Source organism: Ornithodoros turicata, chromosome 1, assembly GCF_037126465.1.
Source record: "Ornithodoros turicata isolate Travis chromosome 1, ASM3712646v1, whole genome shotgun sequence".
Lineage (NCBI taxonomy): Eukaryota > Metazoa > Arthropoda > Arachnida > Ixodida > Argasidae > Ornithodoros > Ornithodoros turicata.
Window position 1 is genome coordinate 60,797,836 of NC_088201.1, and position 25,037 is coordinate 60,822,872.

At 47.5% G+C, this 25,037-nt stretch overlaps 2 protein-coding genes across 2 annotated transcripts in view; both read right to left on the minus strand.

Moving 5' to 3' along the window:
• The window catches only part of LOC135378282 (atrial natriuretic peptide receptor 2-like), a 765,968-nt gene that overhangs the window by 646,283 nt on the left and 94,648 nt on the right, over positions 1 to 25,037 (minus strand). The gene's annotated exons all lie outside the window — the stretch shown is intronic.
• Positions 20,560 to 21,030, minus strand: LOC135397561 (uncharacterized). Its single transcript, XM_064629195.1, has one exon. It carries the CDS (start codon positions 21,028 to 21,030, stop codon positions 20,560 to 20,562), a length of 471 nt encoding a protein of 156 aa, XP_064485265.1.

Below are 25,037 nucleotides of genomic sequence, written 5' to 3' on the forward strand. Positions count from 1 at the left end.
GAGTTTGAGATTGAGTTTGATTATAGAAAAAAAAAGGAAGATATTGAATTCGTCACAGACGAATTCTGCTACTCCCTCAAAGGAAATGAAATGACTGAGAAATGAATGAAAGGAGAAAGAAAACTGCAAAGATGAAAAGGTAAAAATAGAAAGACATCACCCCTCCCAGTCACCGAACTGTACGTGCATATGCGTAGCTACATCCCCTAGAAGTGAGCTGAAGTGAGCTAAGAAACTAACAGGAACGGGGAACTCGACGACACGTGCCTAGAATGCGGTCCTAAAATACAGATACCATCTCACTGCTCACTATGAAGTTGACAAGCGCTGACAACGCCGCATCTCTCTTCCCGGGTTCCCATACACCCAGCACCTTGACTATATCGAATGTTCTATTGTCCAAGCGGTCTAGAGCAAACTTCAATGTAGCCCTTTGGGATGCATATCTTGTGCAGTGCATAACGATGTGTTCTGTGTTTTCCACAGATTCACACACTGGACAGTTTGCTGAACTAGCCCTACCGACTTTATGGAGATACTGTTGACCATACGGAACGTTAAGGCGAAACCGATGCAAAAGTGTTTGTATAGGTCGCGGTATGCTGGACGGAACACGGAATTTCAGCTCCGGGTCAATCTGATGAAGCAAGGATGGCCGCCTGTCGACTTGTAACCATCGTCTTCTGCAAATGTCTTCTGTCAGCAATTTTAACATGTGCTTCACATCTGACGGGGAATATGTCACCGTGTGTTCCGTTGACGATAGGTGCGCTATATCCGCCATCTCATCTGCAGCTTCATTACCCCGTATGCCAACATGTCCAGGAATCCACTGAAACAGTATGTCGTGGCCAGTATCTACTGCTTTCTTGTATGCGATGAGAATGTCCCGTACTATTGGCGCCATACAGCCACTTCCCAAGAATGATGTTATGGCTTGGAGGCCGGCCTTTGAATCGCAATATATGACCCATTGCGCGGGCTCCTGGCGTGCGGCCACATACTGCATTGCAAGCTGCATTGCTACCAATTCCGCTGCTGTCGACGATGTTCTGTGGGAAAGCCTTGCCATTCCTTCTCTACTATGCTGTGGCACAACAAACGCTGATGAAGACCCAGACGTTGACGTCGACCCGTCTGTGAAAATTGCGGTCCTAGCACGATGGCTCTCCATCAGAGTCAGGCAGTACTGTTTCAACACTGGAGATGGTAGTGAAGCCTTTTGGTGATATACACCAGGAACAGTCAGCGCGATACGAGGAAGTTGCAGTGTCCACGGAGGATCGACCACCGTTAATGTCAACTGTGCTTTTGGTAAAGCACTGCGATATGGAGCGATCACGTTGATGAATTGCGAATTTCGACGTGCCACCTTCCTTGCAAGGGGATGTTTGTGATGCCGCGTGCAGAGACGAACGTAGTGTCGCACTGTTTCCTGCGTCCTCAGTACATCTAATGGAAGTTCTCTGGCTTCTACTGTGGTTAGGACATTTGAAGTTGCACAAGGTACACCGAGGCAGACTTTTAAGCTTTTCGATAATACACTTTGCAGTGTCCTCTCTGACGTGTCGCTTATTCCATGCAGTACGGGCAAATGGTAGGCCATCATCTGTCGAATGAGTGCTTTATGTATGGCGAGAAGAGACGCAGTCGACATTCCCCAGCGGGAGCCGCTGATGCGCCGTAGGATGTTGATACGTGTGTCAGTTCTTTCCTTGAGATGTTTAATGTGCGCAGCCCACGAGAGCTCCGAGTCGATTATTACTCCCAAGAACCGGTGATGAGACACTCTCCTTATTGGCTGGCCGTCAAGCTTCAGTTGAAAAGTCTTCATTTTCTTTCGACTGAAGGGAAGAAATACGGTTTTCTCGACTGATATGTCCATGTCCCTCTCCGTTAAGAAGGAGACCGTACAATCTAAGGCATTTTGAAGGCGCTGCCGCAATGCGGGCATCTGCACACCAGAGCACCATATACAGATGTCGTCGGCGTACATACTAATGTGCACGTTCTTCGGCAACCGTTGCGGTAGGTTCGCCATGACCACGTTGAACAGCAGGGGACTCAACACGCCGCCCTGTGGCACCCCGCTTGTGAGGCCATGACTGTCACTATTCCCGTCTTCGGTTTGCACATACACTGACCTCCCTTCAAGGTAGTCTGCGATCCACCGTAGAGACCGACCTTGTATTCCTAGGCTATACAGATCATATAGGACGTGGCTGTAACTGACCGTGTCGTACGCCCTTTTGACGTCTAAAAATGCTGCCGCTGTCGTGCGACCTTGCGCGCGTTCATGTTCTACGAAGGTTACCAGGCCTAGTACGCTGTCCATAGTGCACCTGCCCTTACGGAAACCAGACATGCATTCTGGAAGCAGCTTTTGTGTCTCGATGACCCATTCCACTCGACTTAACACCATCTTTTCCATTACCTTGCACACGCAGCTCGACAAGATGATTGGCCTGAAGGATGCCATATCCCTGGGAGATTTCCCCGGTTTCAGCAAGGGCACTACTCTGGAGATTTTCCATATCGCAGGAAGTTTGCCCTCATTCCAGCTCTTATTGATTAGACTTAATAAAGTCTTCTGAGCGTTGATGTGTAAGCTGCCTATATGCTTGTAGGTAACGCCGTCGGGACCTGGCGACGATTTGCATCTTCTTGAACTTGAAGCGGCGTCAAGTTCTGCTAGGCTGAAATCATCATCCAGGGCCGCACACCGCGCGTTATCGGTCAACACAGTACTCCGTTTGGCATTTCCCACTGATACATGATATGCAGTTGTCGTGGATGATACAGATGGCCTAGTAAACAGTTTGCAAAATTCACTTGCGGTAGACCTCTCATCAGTATCGTGATGAATAGCCAGAGCCCTGAAAGGGTAAGATTGCGAGTCCCAAGCGACCGGACTACCTGCCATACACGCGTCATGGGTGTGAATGGCGAAAGTGTGGAACAGAAAGACCGCCACTGTTGCCGAGATGATCTTTGTAGGTGACGCCGTATTATACGCTGCAACCGGCATGATTCTCGATAGTCGTCTGGGTTTCCGGATCGTCGGAATCTCCTTTCCGCTCTGCGTCGAATCACACGAAGCCTTTCGTATTCCGCATCTACGCGTGTGTAGGTATCGGGAACCGTAATAGCTTTCGATGCAGATTCCGCGGTTTTTTTCACCGCAGCTGCAAAATCTTCAGCTGTATCTGTAGCTGCGCGGGCGATGCCACGAGCTGATTGGAATTTATAACGCGACCAGTCCGTTACATTCACGCGTCGCCGTTTTTTCAGTGACCCTGAAGGACGGTGCTCAATGAGCACAGGCATATGGTCCCTCCCCAATGAGTCAGTATGCGTGCCCCACTCAATACGCCAAGCAATTTCAGTGGAGCACAGGGTGACATCTATACAGCTGTGGCAACGCGGGCCGCGGAAAAACGTTGATGACCCGTCGTTGAGAACAGTGAGGTCAAGGTCAGTCACTACACTTTCAAATATTCGCCCACGAGCGTCAGTGTGCTGGCTGCCCCAGAGTACACTGTGGGCGTTCATATCCCCGCAGACAATGACCGGTGCAGGAACGCCAGCAAGAAGGCCTCTGACCTGTTCCTCTGTTACTCTTACGTTCGACGCTATATACGCACTGGTCACAGTAATGTAGGTGCTCTTGAGTCGAACGCGGCACGTGACGTATTCGCAATTTTCATTTGCCGACACCCGTATGAGGGCACACGGTATGTCCTTTCTCACGCACAACATGGCTCTACTCTGACTATTGGGTCGACGGGAGAAGTGCACCTCGTAGCCTGACAGTTTAAAGGCGTCATCGACTCTAGGTTCCCTCAAGGCCAATATTGGGAAACGATGACGGAAAATGAAGTTACGAAAATCTCCCATTTTCTGCTGTAGACTGTTACAATTCCATTGAAAGATAGTAGCAGACTTAATTGCTTTAGTCATGTGAAGGTTCAAGGCGTAAGACAGCAAACAGCAAGGGCACGATGATATCTAGTACTTCTGATGACGATCTGCTACAGTTATCTTTTGCGGTTTGTCTAGGAGCCTGATGTAAGGACTCTTTCGACCTGGTATTGTACGCTGAAGTGGTCTTCCTGTCGGAGGGCTCAGGGAAGGACTCCTCGAGATGTTTCAAGCTTACGTGAGATTTAGAGGCAGCTACATTGGCGTATGTGTTAGATCCCTTGGACTTTGCTGATACTTTCTTCTTCGTTAAGTTTTGCTTTGGTGGCTTCGAGGTAGCGAGCTGGAGAACCTCTTGCTCGACGGCCCTCACGAATTCTGGGTTCGGTGGTGCCAATTTACTAGTGTTAGAGCGACCCAGAGTCACTCTTTGCACCTGTGCGGCGGCAGCCGCTTTAGCTATTCGGCATGCACCGTAGGTTGCTGTATGTGCGAGACTGCAATTTGCGCACTTCGGCTCTCGCCTCGCAGAGCATACCTTATAATCATGCGGCCCGGAAACAGATCTTGCACCGTTCTTCATTCCTGCAGTGCCGATCAATGTGTCCAAAACGTTGGCAGCGGAAACATTGGGTTGGGGGTGCCACGTATTCATTTACCGCATAACTGGTGAAACCCAGCCTTACTTCCGCTGGAAGGGGTTGTCCTGGTTGGAACGTAAGGATTACGCTGTCTTTCTCCAGAGGGCTAGATGTGCCGTCGTCAGCTCGGATGAATACGACTTCTCGCTTCACGGTTATGATGCCGTAAGAGCTCAAATAAGCTTTTAGTCGCTCTTCGGAGTACTGCATGGGGACTTTACATATTCTCCCCATAGTCTGAAGATATGATGATGGCACAAAGGTTTCGATTGCGACTGTGGCGACTTTGTCGATTTGGAGCAAGCTTGTGGCTGATGCTTCAGTTGCGACATTAATAACTAAGCTTCCATCTTTGTTAATTCTGTGAGAAATGATTTTCTCCTGAGTTCCTTTCATGATGTCTTTTGCAATCGTATTGGGGTCCACATCCCAGAACGACTGGGCTGGGTCTTTTGGTTTAAAGACCACAGGAATGCCCGTGAGACGGTTCTTCTTGTATGAAACCACCTGGAACGGTGTTGGGTCGTCGTCGATTTCAAAGTTCACTACTGTATCGTCAGAATCCAGGTTCGGGTCCTCGTGATTGGGATTCTGCGTCTCGAACTCATCATTTTCATCACGAGGCCGTTTTGTGGGGGGTTCAGAGTGCCTAGGATGAGCAGCACTTCTGTCATGCGGCTCTATTGATGTTGTATGCTGGGAGTGTTGGCCGTCCATTGCTGCTGTAGCGACCCGAGCCCGAAGCCCGAGCAAAGGGGCCCGAGGTGTGACTCGGTGTGATGGATTAAGGTGCAAAGCTTGCCTTTCGTAAGAATCGTTGCAGAAAATTCCGTAGCTCGATAGACACACGTCCGCTTGACGAAAGCGTGCTGGGCGAATGCAATGCATCCTGGTCAGGTCCTGGTCGTACGTCACAGCAAACGTCAAGGCACACGTGACCTTACAGATGGCGACACCCGTGATCGGCGGCCAAACAGTTTGTAAACAATGCGGCTGTTTTTTTTTTTTTTTCTGCGCGTCGTTTTGGATGTCTTTCGACCACGGTAATTATTTTTATCCGACAATCTCGCAGTAGAACGCGCAGTTTTGCACATAACGCCTCGTACTGTAGACAACTTTCAAAGTTGTGATGACGACCGCGCGTTAAGGCTCCCTGAGCCGATGCGATGTACTTAAACTACGGAATAATGGGCTACCATGCTGCGGAAGAAGCACCGCATAGTTTACGCTGGCAAAATACGTTCATCTCTTGCCTTTATGACGACGGAAATATGTCTGTAAGCGGCAAAACGGCATGTCAACGAAGTCACATGACCTCAAAATGACGTTTTCTATGACGTGCTACCAGGACAAGGTGGCGGTTTTGCAAAAAGCACACGCTTGAGGGTAGTTACAAAGATTTCGTATTTATGTCACCCCTGTGGCAGGAACGCATCACGGTGGCGCGGCAGTAGTGTAAAGATGGTGGCCTAGCTTCCCACATGAACAAAGAGGCAATCGGTTATCGCTCGCTCGACGCGGATTTTCGGAACAGTATCCGCTTCCTGCAGCGAGGGCTCTTTTAGTTAGAATTGCAAAACCTCGAGACGCCCGTGTTGCATCTATACACGATCTCCTCGGAAGGCGTTCAGTCGACGAAAGTTCTTTGAAGTTTGTGCAGTGAAGTACCGAAGAGCGACCTAGCTCCCTCGGATTCTTACTAATTTCGATATCTTAAAAAATTCGTGAGGGGAATGCGCTTTTGTTAATGATGAAGTGAAGGAAGCGGCGAGCACCTGGTTTGACGAAAAACGAGAACTTTTTCTTCCGTGAGAATTGACTTGATAAAAGAAAAGTAGGAGATTATACTGACATATGAAAAAAAAAATTGATAAGGCGAGTCTTTCGTATAGATAAATTATTGAACACTGCTCGAATGTGCCCCAAAAAACAAGAGTGTGTCGTAGCAGCTAGAGAGGTCGTTGAGAGACCACGACAGCTTCGTTGCAGAATTGTCATTATGCAGACACAAGAAACACCCAAGAAAGCGTGACAAGAAAAGATGTGTTACGAAGCTGACACGACCGCTAAAATGCTTTGTCACGTCTCGTCTCTTGGGCCTGTGATGCGATTTGTTTCGGAGGTTTCCTCTGAACTTCCGCGAGCTCTTTATCAACTGCTCGCCGATAAACTACCGTTTAGCTTTCCTTTGTGATTGTGAGTTGGTGCATCCAGAGGAGCGTCCGAGCTCGTGTCATCTTCGCACTCCATAGAACTGACGTCCATGATAGGGCACAACAATAGGAGTTAGGTCTCGAGGACATGGTAGACTCGCTCTATGTGAATCGCGTAGCCGTTTTTAGTTTTTCTTTAACTCTCTCTGCGGAGGATTTGTGAGAACGAAAAAGAAAAATAGGAGATCCTGACCTTCCAGTAACCATTATTTTGCTGGAAGTGTTTCAAACTTTCCTTCCTCTGATACCTCGAATGACCTAATAATGCCCAATATCTTCAGTGAACCTGCCGATGTTGCTCATAGTGTGTCTGACGTTATGTTCATCACCTGACCTGAGCAACATTTATGCAAAACGGTGCTGAAACTACTAAATCTATAACTAGCCAGATCCTTTCTCTCACTGTGAACCAGTCTCTGCCAACTGGCGACGTTCCCGATGACTCGCGCGTTGCTAAGGTGATCCCCATCTTTCAAAGTGGCGACGAGACGGTTGCCTCAAACTATATATACAGACCGACCTCGCTCACCAGCATTCCCTGCAAGCTCATGAAACGCATTACATATTCGCATGTCGTTAAACATCAGTCTATCAATTTCGTTTCAAAATTTCGACATGGATTCAGGAAAAGACACACAATTGCTTGAGTTCGTACACAATACTCAAAGTTGTCTCGATTCTATGTGTCGTACACATGCTATCATTTTGGATTACGTAACTTTTGACGCTGTTCCCCAGGGTGGTCTCTTGGCTAAACATCATCAAATCCTGCAAATCGTAATTGTATTGGTGTTTTTTTTTGTGTTTTTTTTGTCTTTTTTTTACAAAACCGTTGGCAATGGGCTTACGTGGCGCACTCACAGTTCTAGTACGGCGCAGAGCACCATTGTGGCACCACATGTACAATAGCAGTCTACTTTCAAGAACGCAAGCAAGCCGAGCGCGTCCAAAACAATCCGCCCAGTCCAACGCCATTGGTGTCGTGTCTTTCTTTGCGCGTGAGCTGTCTCGTATCCCACGGGAATAGAACGTAAGCGGCCCTGTGTATATGTACGCTAAATTCAAGAAATAGCGTACGCACACTAGGCAGAAAACTTACATCGCGTTCGACGCATGAGCAGTGTTAGCAGCACTGTTTACCCTTGCGTACGCAACGCCTTTGCGTATGCTGGCGTATGCAGTACTAGAACTCCCTATTCACGACGTTTTATTCGCCCTACACCTGTACTGTACGACTTTTTGCGGATTGCTGTGCGATCTATCGGCAGATATTATCCACTACCGACCGCGACGTGTTTCAAAATGACCTGGACAATGTTTATACTGATGCAGTAAATGGTAAATATGACTTAATGCCGCTAGATGACCCGTACGTTTCGACAATATTTCGCCTAATATATCCAACCTTCCTTCATGCTACTTCCTCGATGAACCACAATCTCTAGAGCATTTTCTCGTACTGCTTGCGCCACACTTGTCCGAAATCGAAGCTCGTGGTCTATCCCATCTGAAACCTCCGGCTGTTGCAAGATTATTTCTCCTGACTAATAGAATCCTGTGGCATACGGCCCACCTTCCGACACAATAATGAGTTTTTGTATAACGTACGCTGTCGGCCTTTTTGTACGTAAGGAATAGCGTGGTGGTTCTGCGCAATCCGCAAAGCTCTGCTCGTCTCTTGCGCGTGCGCAGAACCACCAACGCTATACCTTGCGTACGCCAAAGCGATAGCGTACGATATACTAAAACTCACGAATATTGCCCCTTCGCCATACAGCCCTTCGAAGGCGACAAAACCCAATACGGGCTTTTGAACCAATGACTGAAGATTGCAGACACGTATGTGGCAAATACCTTGAACTACATGGTCACTTCACATTCAAAACATCGCTTCGGACACAAACAGGACTCTTGACTTACAGGACTTACCTTCGGCGATGACTTGCTCTTGCACCACCTCATATTAAATGCCTTTTAGTTAACACTCGCACGACCGAAACGTAAATATGCCTCTGCAATATGACACACACATCGAGTTTTTTTTTAATTAGAGACTGTACAAAACAAGGCCGTATACGCTTCATTGCATCCAATAGACCTCTCCTTGTTTGTAAACAAATGACGTCATAGTGTTCGACAGCGCCTCCGGTTTGGTAGAGTTGAACTATGCTCGAAGCTATGGGGCGAAGAAGGTCGCGCCCGAAAAAAACGGACATGAGGGGATTACGATGATCCCTGAAAGGGAAGCAACCTTCGGTCCTACTTTTCTTTCAATAGGAGGCAGCGAACAAGTGCCCGTTCGTGGAACCCAGCTCTCCCCTTCCTATCTGTTTCAGTTTCAGGCTGTCTACCAACGTCATGATGACGTTTTTCGGGTAGAGGTTTATTATTCCCGTCACAGACGCACCTCCAAGCCAAATGGTGGCCTTGGTATTGCACTGCTTTCTTCCAGACGCTTCGCATCACGCCACATGCTACACATGCCAGTCACACATGCTAGCCGAGAAACCGGGATGTGGGGGGGAATGTCTAGTTAAAAAAATAAAGGAAAGATTAGCCAGGAAATGAGCCGGCTTGCTATTCTAAAGGAAAACGAAGAACGAAAACAACGGAAAAGAGGCAACAAAAAGGAAAGAAAGAAGGAAAAAAAGACACTATAACAACGTGACAAAGTCACATGCAGTTCACGAGTCTTCAGGCTGTGACAAAACGGAGGAGAGCGGCAGTGACAGCTCACTGATTGTGATGCAGGACGGGGCCAAGGAGAGTGGCCAAGGAACAGTCATTACAGCCAATCTGGAGCCGAGAAAGGTTTTTGCTCCTGCCGACTGTATTTCATCGCGCCATGACCATATCCTCAAAATTACGCTACCACTGTGTAATACGACTTCCTTGTTTCCTTTCGGTCGATAACTCTACACATTCGCCAAGTCTTCTCCTCCCAACTACGGCGAGTCTGAAGTCGTAGAGGACACAGAGGCCATACTCCACGGGGGCCCCAGGTACGCCGACAGTCGCAGGGACCAAGAAGCGAGTAGGCACGTCTGATCGTCAGACTCTTTGACATCGTGAAAATTACGGGTCCTCAGCCGTGACATCACTAAACGGCTGCTTTGAAAACACCCCAACGTTTCCTCGAAGACACCCAGCTAATAGGCACGTTGTGACTTTTCGTGCTTACGTTTTTTGGCCTTTACGTATCACCGAAGATGCTGATGCAACCTTACTACGCATCTCTCATCCATCGTCACCTCATTGTCATTTTAATCTCATACAGTCCCGTCGGTACTGGGGTAGTGGGTCACAAATCAAGTGGCGAGTTTCTCCATCCGTTATGACAATGCCCTCTCCGGGAATTTTAACTTAAATTAATTAATGCGCTATATTTCTTTTTACTTTCTACTTTTGAGATAAAAAGAATAAGACAGATTATCGTCGGTACAGTTGACGCAGAGATCAGCCCCTTCCAGACACTTCGTTCCGTGTTCAAGCTAGATGCATTCTGAACAGCATGGGGGTCCACAGTGCGCCCCGTAAGCGTTCCAACATCTTCTACACACTCGTAATGTCCCTGTCACACGGACAGTATTCAATGATGATTAAAACCAATGACCATTGAACTAGGGTGTCTGAATACTAGCTCCCTCTGCATAGGGTGAAGGCAACCGCGTCGTCTGCTACGGATTTCCGCCATCTTGACTCCCGTGCACAGCTCGCGATGCACTCACAAAAGTGTAGCAAAACGCTCAGCGACACGCTACATTTTGAAGTTGAGTAAATACGTATCAGAGGAGGGTAAAAAAAAGTTGGTGAAATAGGTACACTATACCCGTCTTCACACCTTTAAAGGTGTAATATTGTGCATGGCGCACGCCCTTTTCGGTGTAATTTTGCTAATTTCATAATGGAGTACGGTTTAGCACGAGCTGTTTCTCCTCGTATGTTGTCTGTTCTCCAAAAATTCACTTTTTCAAAATCTCAACATTGTTTAAGAGTATGGTAGACACTTACGTGCTCGATGATCCGTAGCGATGCATATGCATTAGCATGTATCTACGATATCCAAGACATAATGAAAGCAATCGCCCTCTACCCGAGAAACGTCATCATGACGTTAGTAGACAGACTGAAACCGAAACAAATCGGAAGGGGAGGGCTGGGTTCCACGAATGGGCACTTGTTCGCTGCCTCCTGTTGAAAGAAAAGTAGGACTGAAGGCCGCATCCCTTTCAGGAACCATCGTAATCCCCTCAAGACCGTGGCTTTCGGGCGCGACCTTCTTCGCCCCCTAGCTTCGAGGGTAGTTCAACTCTACCAAATTGATGGCGCTGTCGAACACTATGACGTCATTTGTTTACAAACAGGGAGAGGTCTATACTTGCGCTGTCACCTGATCTTTTGTAATGCTTTCTGAGTTTTGTAAACTATCATCCTGAAGTAAAATGCTAGGCAACCAGATTTAATGTGCATGGCGCACACCTTTAAAGGTGTGAAAAAGTTCACAGTGTACACAGCATTCATGCATGGTAAGCGTGGGAGCAGGGTGTCGAACCGAAACCGAACCGAAAACCGGAGCTGAACCGGAATTTTTTCACGAACCCGAACCGGAACTGAACCGCTATATTTTCACTGGCCCGGAACTGAACCGGAACCGGAACTAAAGAAAAATGTTCCGAACCGGTTCCAGAAACGATCCAGGGCTCTTCTGTTTCACCTTTAGACGCGAATGCCCTCTGCTCTACCTGAGCATGCACGCATCGCGCTCACGACAACAACACGATGAGTCCGCACTGCTTTGCAGATTTCATATTACACAGCTCCACTTAGCGAGGGATGTCGCCAGTGCGAATTCACACTTTCTTGAAATTCTACTAAACACCTGAAGCTTATAAACCTCAAGTGTTGTTGTTCTTCGCAATCTTTTACTTGCGCTTTACTTGCAACACTGTTTCGGAGGCGGGCAAACTATACGTCTGATCTATTGAGTTCATATTGAGACATTGAATTGTCGTTGTCAATCAATGTTTGTTGTCAATTGTAGAACTAGCGGGACGGAACAAGGGTCCGTGCTGAGCGGCTGCCAGGAATCAACTGGGGCGCGCTCATTTATTCTTCGTCCTTCCTTTCTAGCCTGGCCACCAAGGGCGCTACAGAGCTCCCCCCCAGACCGTACTTAAATGAACGGTCGACGTATCTAAAGCCCAAGTGACACGTTTGGTTGGTGTGCCCTGATGTGGAGATGAGCTGTCGAGGGTAAGGGAAGTGGACGACGGGAGGCAGGATGCTATGTAGGCGGGCTTGACTCGATCGAGGGCGACGGTGTCCGACTTGCCGTTGATCTCGATACGCACAGTCTTGGGTGTCCGGGATAGGACGGGATAGGGACCGGAGTAAGACGGCGTCAGCGAGGGCTTCGCATGGTCGTTTCTGACGAAAACATGCGTCGCCGTGCTTAGGTCCTGGCTAACGAAGACTGTGCGGCGTGTGGGCATGTGAGGTGGGGACGGGAGTGACGTGTCGGAATAACTCCTTTAGGTCCCGAACGTAGTCACTGGGAGACGGATGCGGTTGATCGGCGCTTGGTGTGAGGAAGTCTCCAGGAAGGCACAGAGGGGAACCATAGACGAGCTCGGCTGGTGCGCACCGGAGATCCTGCTTGACAGCGACTCGCATGCCGAGCAGGGCAAAAGGAAGATGTTGGGCCCAGCGTAATCGGGAGGGTTGCGCAGTGAGGGTTACTTTCAACTGGCGGTGCAGGCGCTCAACCAAACCATTCGCCGCTGGGTGGTAGGCGGTTGTCTGGATATGGTGCGCTCCGAGGAGGCTGGTGAGGGCTGAGAAGAGGGCACAACGGAACTGTGGACCCCGGTCCGTTGTGACAGTGGATGAACAGCCGAACCGTGCTACCCATGTGGTCACGAAGGCTTCGGCGACGGTTTGGGCTAAGATATCTGCTAAGGGAACAGCTTCGGGCCACCTTGTATACCGATCCACACAAGTCAGGATGTACTTGTAACCGTGGGATGTGGGTAGTGGGCCGACTATATCGACATGGACGTGGTCGAATCGGGCTCGCGGCGGGAAGAAGGTGTGCAGCTGGGTTTTCGTGTGCCGCCCAACTTTCGAGCGCTGGCAGGAGACGCAAGTTCTCACCCATCGCTGTACGTCTTTATGGATGCCTGGCCAAACGTATCGTGCCGTGAGAAGCTTCTGAGAAGCGCGGACACCGGGGTGGGCCAGATTATGGGCAGCGTCGAAGATCTTCCTGCGGAGTGCGACAGGAATAAATGGACGGTTTGTGCCTGTGGTTGTGTCACAAAGCACAGACATCGTCGTCGACGGTATGGGGACAAGACGAAGAGCAAGCGAGATCTGAGGGGCAGCTTGGAGCTCGCGAACCTCGAAATCATCCAGTTGGGCTGCGGCGATGTCCTCAAGGCTTATCGGGCAAGGCGCGGTGATGTTATCGATTCTAGATAAAGCATCCGCGGCGCTGTTATCGACACCATGGACATGTCGGATATCGGTTGTGAACTCCGAAATGTAGGCGAAGTGTCGAGTTTCTCGTGGCAGATAGTCATTTCGGTTGTTCCGGAACACAGGGTGCGTTCCAAAACAAACCCTCGAGTCGAGTAGGTCACATGACCGAGTTGTACCATGTGACCACAGAGTACGCGCCCGGTCGAGTAGCTTTGGGAACGCATGCGGGACTCCGACCGAGTTAAGATGGAGGACATGTCATCATCGCTGTCATCTCGCGCGCGACAGATTTATTTTACAGAGATTGCTTGTCTGGTAGTATTTCTTCAAGATACTGCAGAATAATTCTTAAGCCCCTCTATCGGAGAATGAAAGGGGAAAGCAGATGACATTGTCGTCATTTATTTGTTAATCTTTTGTGGGATGGAAGACTTCACGTACCATTAGCTGCCCCAAATGCATGAAGTGGATTCATCCCGTTGCATTTGGTAGTCAAAAGAAATAAAAAAAGAAAAATGTTAACATCATGACGACAGAAGATGAACAATACAAAAGGTGAAAGCTGCTGGCTGGAATCCTGGAACTGAGGTAGTGGTGCGGGCGTGATTAGGGTAACGGAAATGTCCGCGGCGTCGGAATCGAATGTGAGCTAAACGGCTGAAACAAAACACGTAATCAGAGCGCGATGAAGCGGTTCTGATAGTACACGTATCGCGAAGCGCGCAAAAGCATCCTGTTTCATTCACCGAAGTCTGAGATTGAGCGAAAAGACGGGAAATTCGTGACAGAGTAATGTCGTGTTGTCCCTTCCTTCCACAGCTCAGAATTTATCCAAGTTCCACTCAGGCATTTATCCAACATCTAGCCTGCGCCTATGGTACATACTTTATCTGAAACCTATTCACACGACCGTACCGACAAACCACCTGACAACTGTGAAGGCGAAGGAAAAAGGTAATATTCCATTTAAAATCCCATTTCGGACACGCACACAAAAGTAGTAATAATAGTAATGCTGGTCAGTAATAGCCCTTGCTCCTAATATAGTTTTGTACGTTTCACATAGAGCTGTGCCTTTACAAGGACCACGTGGCTACAAGGCAGTGAAACAAATATTGCAGGGCAGCTGTTGGTGAACATATGCTAAATAGATAATGGAAAAGCGACGTACATGAAGACAAAATAGAAAGGCACACCAGCACACTTTGTCCTTTGCACACTTTATCCTGGGAAATGTATCCGGCTCATGTGTCTTTGGACGTTCGCGTGGTCCTCAGAAGCCATGTCGCACAATCCGCATCGGAAGAGTGTTACCATTTCGGTGTCCAGTTATGTATTGATAACCCGTCGTGGAGGTAGAGGCTTTTCTACAACCAAACGTTCAGCTGGTTTCGATACCGCGGTTTCGCGGGAAAGAGCAGACGACAAAAGCATGACGTCATTATCCGAGCGAACCTTCCCTGACCGGTCTTCCGAGGAAAGTTGAATCGAGTTAACTCTCAGGTTACTCCACCTTGTTTTGGAACGCAGGTAGTGACGTCATCGAGTTACTCAACCCGGTTTTGGAACGGCGCTTCGGGTAGAGAGCTACTCCCGAGTTGACTCGAGTAGGTTTTTGAACGCACCCACAAATGCAAGGGGCTTGTGGTCCGTTCAGATATGAAAGGTCCGGCCCTCGAGGAAGTGACGGAAGTGGTGGACTGCTACATATATTGCGAGAAGCTCCCGGCCGAAAACGCTGTATCTGGTCTGGGCATTGTTAAAGGGACCGAAAAGTGAATATAAACCTATCGAAACTTTATGTTCAGCGAAAAGCTTGAACCTTCAAAAGTTCAAATATCAAATAACTCCGCTGAGATCGCTGTAGTTTTTCTGTAATTGAATTTTCCATAATTGCATGTCCAGGGACCTAGTAGGAAACCGAGCAGTCTGTCAACAATTGCATAACCCCGCGCCATCTGTCGAGGACGCATGTATTACGCGCACTTCCGGGCGCTAATCCGGCGAAAACGAAAATGGCAGTGGGCATTTGTGACCACCTTATACGTCGAGAATGTTGAGCCTCTTGAACATGAGTGCGCTGGAATTCTGCATTAGAGAACTGTCGCTCACTCAGAACTGTTGTTCGTGCGTTAGCGTGGTGGAAAGTGTGTTCTTCGCAGCAGAAGATTCCTCGTCCAGAGATTAGCTGGAGTCACATTCGTCCTCAGCAGTAGCTCACCGTGCCGTGAACATGGACTGCTTTGTGAAATTTCCATGTATCAGGGAGAAGCACTTGTGTAAGCCGAAACAAGCGCTGTTTTTTCGTCGTGCAGGTGTTCATGTGTGAAATGCAAACCGACAGATACTACGGATGGATACTACGGTTTTTGCTACCGAGAGGTAGAGAATGCGTGTGGAAGGTAGACAGACAATTGTATCAGAACTAACGAACATCTCGAAATACTCTGCTTTGGCAACGAAGTACTGCAAGTGTCTTTTACATACATCCGAGAAATCGAAGAGCATGGCAACATACACGGCAGCGCCGTGTGGTCTTTACGCGCTACTTGAACGGTAAACTGGACGGAAAACCCTTATTTCTGCAGGAAATTCCGTTATACCACCTGTCTTCCATTCACAAGAAGGATATGGTGTGCTCCGAGAAAATACAATAGAAAGTACTCCACTGGATCTCGATCTGCGTCATACATGCTATTAGGGATGCTTTCCCATCAGTGCGCCGGCTTTTCTCATTGCTTTTTCTTTGCTGTCACATTAAATTATAATTGCTAGTTTGTTCCTGGAGGGTTAAGTAACCTGTGGGCATAGATGTATTTGTAGGTTATACTCAAGTCTCTATTGTATATGTGAGGAGTGAGTAAGATAATTTTCATCAGTGTCATTCAGTTGAACTGTGTTCATAACCTTTTAGTATACTTCTTAGTGACCACGTTTCCAAATGTCAATTAATATTTGAACCAAGATTGGGATTTAACAGTTAATTAACTCTGTTTTGCAAAACGGAGTACATGTAACTGATTCATTATCACGTCACCAACTAACATTTGTAAAGGAGGACTTGAGGGCTGACTTAAATTATTATTAACCCTTGATCTGGGTTCAAAGTTAACCATGGACCATTGGTGTGCATAGTACTTCAAAATCGCTAAATAATTTATTGCATAAGTTCTCTGTTACTGTAATTGAGATGTACTCGTACTTTTGTAAAGTACTTTTGACAGCCCTGCAAATTGAAACTGGCTTCAGTGTACACTACAAATGCATCGTAACATTTGATTGAAATATAATATAAGAGCAGAAGCGACGTTTTGTCACAACTCAAACTATATATTTCTTTTTTATTGTCCAGGGATTTAGGAAACAGATTAGGACTTCCTGCCCTCTGATGTTTTGACGTGCTTGATAGAGTTGTAAAACCTGCAACAAAATAAACAAGAGACTTATAAACAGTTTTGTCTTTTGCTTTTGAATTTAACAAGCTAGTTATATTTTATATTTTACCATTTGTTCACTTCTGTATTCTCTGTTGGTGAAAAGATTACAGGAACAATAATGCTGCAGATCAAACAATGACCTGTCTTCTTTATGAAGATAACATTTCTTCAGGCATGCTAAGTGAGACAAAAGAAATATACAATGAAGGTTGTACAAAAACAGCAAATCTCCGACGACTAAAACTTTATATATGTGGATGTTACCACATCGTGTAGTTCCCATCCAAAAGTAGGACTAGGCAAGGTTGTTTGTAGTGTTGCTAGGTTGTTGGCATGTTGATGTGCTATAGCGTTACAGCATATCAACATAGATGAGGGGCGGACACAGTAGACGGCGTGATGGCTGCGAACTCAAGTGAAGATTTATTCAACAGAACAAGAAACCGAAAGCATGAGTAGAGAAAGGCATTGCCCATGCAGTGTATGGTGAACCACACTAATCTCTGAGAAGGTAGGATCGGAAGAGTAATAAAGAGAAATGACAGTTGCGTCCGAGATAGGGGAACTCTGCAAATTTCGGACCAATATGATGTGGTACCCTTGCATGGCTCGCTACAGCTCTTACAGACATTGAACAATTCCAGTAGTGGGGCTTCAAAGACAATGAACGTTCGCTGTTTCATTGGGCATTCAAGTGTAGAGGATGCATCTTTAGAAAACTAATGAGCGTTCCTTAGTCATAACTACACCTCAACAGGAAGTATTCTTGTAGCCTTCAAACAAGCTATAGTAGTACTGATCAGTTTCTTCTCCTATTGTTGACGTCGTACTAATGTTCTGCACCCTTCCAAAGACTCAAAAAAATGTCACACAGTCTGCAACACGTAACAAATGTAGTGCTTCCGTCTGTGGACTTTGCATACCTGCTTTCAGCTATTGCTGTCATGTCAACTTGAGTGCCTGGATCACACACACACACGAAGCAGTCTTGCGCTACTTCAACACTGGAAGGCCCCTAAAATTAAATTTGTTGATGTTGAGAATGTTGAGTACGGGACAAGCAGGATAACATAAGTTAAATGGAATACGTCATCGCTATATTATAATTTATACATGTGTGACGCCTGTACACTCTAAATCTTTTCACACCTTTAAAGGTGTAACAACGTGCATGGCGCACGCCTTTTTAGGTGTAATTTTGGTAACATCATAATGGAGCACGGTTTCGCACAAATTTTCTTTACTCGAGTGTTGTCTGTCCTCCGAAAATTCAGTCTTGCAACATCTCAACATTGTTCAACAGTATTGTAGACACTTGCGCGTGCTCGATTATCGATAGCGATGCATATATGCATTAGCTCGTACCTACGATATCCAAGACATAATGAAAGCAAGATTTGCACCGACACTTGATCTTTAGTAATGCTTTCCAAATTTTGTAAAACATCATCCTGGAGATGCAATGTTACGCAACCAGGTTGAATGTTCATAGCGCACACCTTTAAAGGTGTGAAAAAGTTTACAGTGTACGTACCTAAGACGTTGTGTTGAACTCGTCACCTCGGTGAACCAAAATCACTGGCTACTGAGCATCAGTGTGCTTCGTTACGTCTTCGCAATTCGCCTTCTACGGGATATTCGTAGTCATCGGCAGCAAAATGAGCTCAGCACACACGACACGACTACTACATCTAATAACCGAGTGTTTCGAACCACATTCGTTTTCGCGCACTCTCCTGTTGAATCTTGTGGTAGAAAACGCCAGCCGCCGATGGTGAACGAACATGATTTTGCATCCCCCAACACCAAAACTACACCAGGCATATGTAGGTCTCTCGAATAATTGACACAACAGCCACGAACATGTCATTCACTTATACTTTCTGGTTTCTGCTTCGCGCGACCAACATGACCACCCACGACGTAAACAATAAACGCGATAACACGGATGGCCTTGCAGATGGCGCGGCGGATCGTAGCTCGTAGCGGCGAAGTAGATGAATGCTTTATTAACGTAAAAGCTATGGAAGTGAGCATCATTTTTAAAATGGCGTTTAGCTGTAAGATAATGTGCGTCAACTTTGTTCTCTACAAAGTTAACTCTCACGTGGTAAGGGTTGACCAATCCCTGGGAGCCCTGGACCCGAAACCCAAGTTGCTCTTTTTCGCCGTTCGCTGGCAGCACCGTCCATGTTCCGGCGATCTTCAAAATATTTATACGTAAATAATATGCCGAATTGAGAAGTAATGCTTTCTGTGTCTTATCAAACAACGATGTTGTGCACGACAGTGGGCGAAAATATGGGGGTTATTTTTCACTTTTCGGTCCCTTTAAGCCGTTGGGAGAAGTACGCCACTGGGTGCCATATGTCGAATGTACACTGCTGTAGCACAGCGCTGACAGCGGATCCTGAAGCGTCGACCATGAGCCGGGTGGGCGCATCGTGTTGCGGATGAACGAGCAGAGCGGCATCCGCGAGCGCCTGTTTGACAGTTGCAAAAGCAGCGTCCGCAGTCTCCGACCAGAGAATGGCTGCCGATGGCTTTTGCTCTGAGAAAGTCGGTGAGAGGCCGAAGGATGTCTGCGCAATTGGCGATAAAACGGCGGTGGAAATTGATAAGGCCGAGGAAACGGCGGAGCTGCCGAACAGTAGTGGGTCTGGGAAAGTCTGTGACGGCTTTGACCTTGTGGTCCAGAGGGCGGATACCTGCGGCGGAAATGTGATGCCCGAGAAATTCGAGTTCCGACACTCCGAATGTGCACTTTTGTGCATTGACAACAAGGCCATTTTCTTGGAGTCGACTGAAGAGTTGACGTAAATGGTGTTTATGCTGCTCGGGGGATGAGCTGAAGACAAGGAGGTCGTCAATGTAGGCTACCACAAAGTCCAGTCCGCGGGTTACTTCGTTGATGAAACGCTGGAAAGTTTGAGCAGAGTTCCGCAGGCCAAATGGCATTCGGACGTACTCAAACAATCCAAAGGGAGTTGTGATGGTAGTCTTCGGGATATGCTCAGCCTCCATCGGGACCTGATGGTAGGCTTTAACTAAGTCCACCTTGGAAAACGTAGTAGCTCCCGCTAATAGCTCAGAAAAATCATGAATGTGTGGTAGAGGATATCGATCAGGGATTGTGCTCGCATTCAGGGCTCTGTAGTCACCACATGGCCTCCAGTCATTGGCCTCCTCCTTGGGAACCATATGTAGTGGCGAAGCCCAATTACTGGCGGACGGTCGTATAATTCCCAGGGCCAGCATGTGCTCAAATTCACGACGAGCTATGGCCAGGCGTTCGCCGGAAAGACGTCGTAAGCGTGCCGTGACCGGTGGACCTGTTGTCTCGACGCGGTGCGTGACATTATGTTTCACTGGTGCGGAAAGGTTGCATGGCTTCACGAGTTCCGGGAATGATGCCAAGATCTTCTCGTAGCGTGAAGTTGGTATGTTGGTATGAAGTTGGTAATGTGCAAATACCAGCAGACTGTGCTCTAGAGACTGAAGCGACGGTAACGAGGTTCGTGATATTGTCCCGCAGGCGGCGCTGCCTTATGCTGACGTCGAGATTGTGGAAATGTAAGAAATCTGCCCCAAGAATCGGGTGCTCTACGTCGGCAACCACGAAGAGCCACCTGAACGTCCTGCGTAAGCCGATATCGAGAGTGAGGAAACGTAGACCGTATGTGCTTATGGTGGACCTGTTCGCAGCTTGCAGTGCTGGCGTTAGACCCGGACGAACTTTCTTGTCGGAAGGTTTTGCGGGTATAACGCTGACTTGTGCACCAGTGTCCACAAGGAAACGGTGGTTCCCGATTCGATCCCTGACATACAGAAGGCGGGCAGGTCGGGGGCCTTGGTCGGTTATCGCCATTACTGACCGGCCGTAGAGTTTTTCTGCAAACTGCAGGGGGCTTGGCAACGCGTGGAACGGTGTTTGAAGTGTCGGTGATACCAGCAATACTGGGGGCTCTGGGTACGCTGCTGCGACGATGCGCGGGGGCGTCGGCGACTGCTCGATCGGGGCCTGCGAGTTTGGCCGTGGAAACTTGCTTGCAGATCAGCCAGTTGCGTCGACATTTTTTCCATCTCTCCCGCCAAACGGGCGATGGCACCTTCCAGTTTGCTAGTCGCCGGAGGCGGCGCGGCGGTAGGGGAATGCACTGTTGCCAGGCCGGCTGAAGCATAATCTGTGATGCGGTCAGCGAGGTCGGCCAAACGGTCTAAGGCGACATCGTCGTTCCCAGCCAAGATGAGTCGTGCATCTTGCGGAAGTCGGTTGAGGAAGAGCTCGCGGAGGATCGCGGAGTGGTCGTCTGATCGATCTCCCAGGAGCTGTCTCATCCGATGCAGGAGCTGCGACGGACGGCGGTCACCAAGCTCCTCACTCGTAAGGAGCTACTGTATCCTCGCTCGCTCCGAAACCGTCGTGCGCGAGACAATGGTAGATTTCAACGTATCATACGCGTTGTCAGGCAGTATCGACGAAAGAACGTCATCAATGTCGTCGATGAGCTCCGGGGGGATAAGCGGCAGCACTTCACAGTACTTGGTCATCTGGTTCTGGATGCGACGGGCCTGGAAGAGCGCTTCGACTTGTCGAAACCAGGTCTTTGAATTCTTGATCCAAAACGACGGGAGTCGTAGGGCCGTAGTCGTGGAAATTGTCGGAGCTGGAGTGGACGATGTCATGCCGGAACCTCCATCGTGAGGGCTAACTCCGTCTCCGTGAGCGGTCTGGGGGGTCTGAGGTTCGCTCATGAGGTGCGCTGAGTTCGGGTCACCAAATTTGTAGAACTAGCGGGACAGAACAAGGGTCCGTGCTGAGCGGCTGCCAGGAATCAACTGGGGGGCGCTCATTTATTATTCGTCCTTCCTTTCTAGCCTGGCCACCAAGTGAGCTATATCAATCACATGTCGTTTACCTTAGTGAGTGGGCCGATCATCGGCGTCTAATGTCCTTAAAAAAAATGGACGCGTGGCAAGAGATTCGCGAGTAACGGCATTCGAGGTCGGAATAACGTCAAACGATAATCTCATTCTTCGTGCCCGTGTGAGACACCTATTACATCTGGAAAGCTAAATTAATCATGAATCGGCTCTGGAGTTTCGAGAGAAGGCCCACATACAATCCACCACTTGCGGAGAAACTGGCGCCGTCTGTTGGACGCGGAAGGAACTATAGTGCTCCCTTCGTCCGAGAGTGTTCGGTTAGAACGCTCTTGAAATATCGCCGTTTGTTTCTTGCCGTCTTGTTGACTGTTTCTTTGGGTGTTTGTCGTTCTGATCGAGGAGAGTGAGCATTTCTGCCCATGATCGAGGAGGACGGCATCCAGTTTCCGTTCTTGGAGTTCGGGTGGACAGTATTTTTTTTTTTAGCATGCTCTCATCCAAGTTCTAACCAAACGCATTCGCCGCCTGGGAGCCTTGGCCCACACAAAAAGTATATAAATGGGTACTATGTCGTAGACAGTATCAGGGAGTTGAAGCTCCGCCTAAGAAGGTTCCAGTCGTGAAGTGCGAAATGAATGTATATATTGTAACTTGTAGCGCATATATAGTGAATGAGTATAATACATATAGCCTTAATGTCTTAGTCTTATTCGTATAGTCTTAATATGTAGTAATGTATGGTGTGATAATATAATGTATGTACAGAATGTATATAATGTGTATAGTCAGTGCTGATAATGAATGTAGTAAATGCATATAGTGCTACAAACATTTTTCCTGGATGCTGTTCTCAATGAAGACTGACTCATTACTTTGTTCATCATAGGGTAACTTCACAGGTTACATTATGAATACGGTAATACATGCACAGTTGTTTAATTCCTTCTCCTAGGCCTTGCTATAGGATATGTACCAACCGGCCCCATACACTCTGTGTCTGTTTAATTCCTTCCCTGTGTCGCGTTAGGCCGCATTTATTAAGGATATTTCGAAATTACTAAGGTAACAGCATACATAAAATATCTGCTCAGCAATGTCCACCATGCTGATGGGAAAGGCCCGATCAAGAATGTGTAATTCTTTGACACGTCGGATCACGCGTTCAACATGCACTCTTGCACTAGCAATTTCTGTTGTACTTTGAACACTCCTCTTGGATATTTGGGCTTCTCCTCTCGCCCTACTTATAGTGGACTGTACACTTCAATTCCTTGGGGGAGACACGAAACATTGAAGCGCTTATCTACCAATATGGCATCACCATCTTCGAGGCGACCTAACAATCCTCTACTCTGCATTATGTCCACGTCAGATATGGACCAACCCCAAAGCCGGGAAACAAGGCTGATGTAACCTTCTGGGTCACAGTCAACAACTGATTTATATGTGTTGTAATGTTGATAACGCGAAAAAGTTTGTCTCTGTGCCTCTGGATTCTGACTTCAGTCGCATCGAGTACTAATCTTGTGTTGGGAAGCTTGCGAAAAGCTTTGGGCAAATTCGTTTGTTTCCTGGATGGCTGGAAATGCTGTCATGTCTCGCAATTCTTCCAGTCTTTTCATAGCCGGAACCCACGATTCGGGTTTTTGACGACATAACATATCGCACGGAAACCTAAAAAAACACAACTTCTTGCCCTGCACATAATAATTCGTACAGCCGTAAAAGCTTGCAGCAGCGGCGAAATGGCGTTTGTTCTCCAGCCAATTCGAAACCCGGCGGGAAGCACGAGGGAGAGGGGATGTGCGCATGCGCCGTGTCTTTTTCGCAAGTGGCGGATTCCTTAAGCCGAAACCATAAATGAAAATATGTGGAGCAACGAAGGTCATTCCAAATAAGACAACCATGACAGACGTATCATCGAATACGGCTTGACAGATATTGATAGCGTGTCACGTATCATTTTACTCTATTGGAGCAAATAGATAGATTACGTTAATAACGTCCATGAGAGTAATGCGTCTAACAAATACACCACCTGCGTGGGCGCCATGCAGACGTCAGTCAGTCAGTCAGCCAAAGCGATAGACTTCACCCACGCTGTCGAGACACTGTAACAACGAGGCCGTTCGATAATCGATCATATCCATCGTGATGATTCTTCGCGGCAATATTACCACGAAAACAGAGAACGGCAGCGAAAGTTTTCTTGGTGTCGCTGATGCTGCTTCCTCGAAGTCTACGTCATTGATTCCCGTGGGCAATAAAGCGACAGTCGTTTCGCACTGATTCCTAATGGGCAGCCCAAACTGCATGCGGATTTAATCAAATAGTATTATTACGTTGTTTTTGTTGCCTGTTGTTTAAATAACATGTACATCACGAACTGCTTATATCAGCGCGAACGCAAAACTTCATTTGAACTCAAAGCGGCAAGACTGAGTATGGACTGAGTAAGTTATCCTTTAACATCTTCCGCATCGGATGCACATGAATAATTCACTGAAATTTATCGGTGATACATATCAAGGTCAAAAAAACATATCAAGATTATCAAGGTTAAAAATAATAATAAATATATCCCCCTTCAACAAAGGGGGGATATATTTATTAGACGAAAGGAAAAAAAAAACGGGGGAAAGGTCAGCCAAACGGGACGTCGGCTTGCTATTCCGCAACAAAAAGAAAATTAATGAAGATGAAGAAAGAAGAATAAAATAAATAGAAAAAGAACAGAAAATAACTGGGAAGTAAAGGATAGGCCAACAAACGGTGAAAGAAGGATGAGACAGATTAAAGCCAAAGATGACAAAAGATATTAATTTGCTTAACGGTTTGCGCCTCCAAGCAGTATAAAACGACAATATCAACTTGAAGGTACTTCCACGTGCGTACTCCCATACCAATGACAAATTTCAAGCCAGCTGCAAGTGCGTTCAGCTGTCAGAAGTAGAATGAACAGCGAGAGATATTTTTCTGAAACGTTAGCCCTGACAGTGCGATGGCGGCTTTCCAGTGACAAACACATGGGCAACAACGACGACGCAGTCGCCGTATCATGCAATTTATTTTCACCAGCACGACGACAATAGGCAATGTTGTATGATAACATCGAGTATACTTTCTCATACCCCGTTATACATACGGGCACTCTAAATGCCTTTTCGGAGAACGACACCAACCGAAAGAGATTTCTGCCCACCGACACACGGCAACGGAAAATATCCTGTTGAGTACCGGGCCTGATGCTTGCACGAACGTTCAGGAAATTCCTCAGCGCTGTCCTGAGTAGGTTGGTCAGAGCTGTACGCACGAGCAACATTGAGAATAGTCGTATGTGCCCAAAGCACTACGGAAGCTACTAAGGACGCCACTAAGGAATTTCTTCCACGTTCCTGATGTAAGCGGACCTCTGTCTTTTCCGGAAGAGAAGATTAGCTATCTCATTTACGGTTGAA

Excerpts from the sequence above, each read along its gene's own strand:
- LOC135397561 (XM_064629195.1), bottom strand. The coding sequence starts at position 21,030 with ATGAGACAGCTCCTGGGAGATCGATCAGACGACCACTCCGCGATCCTC.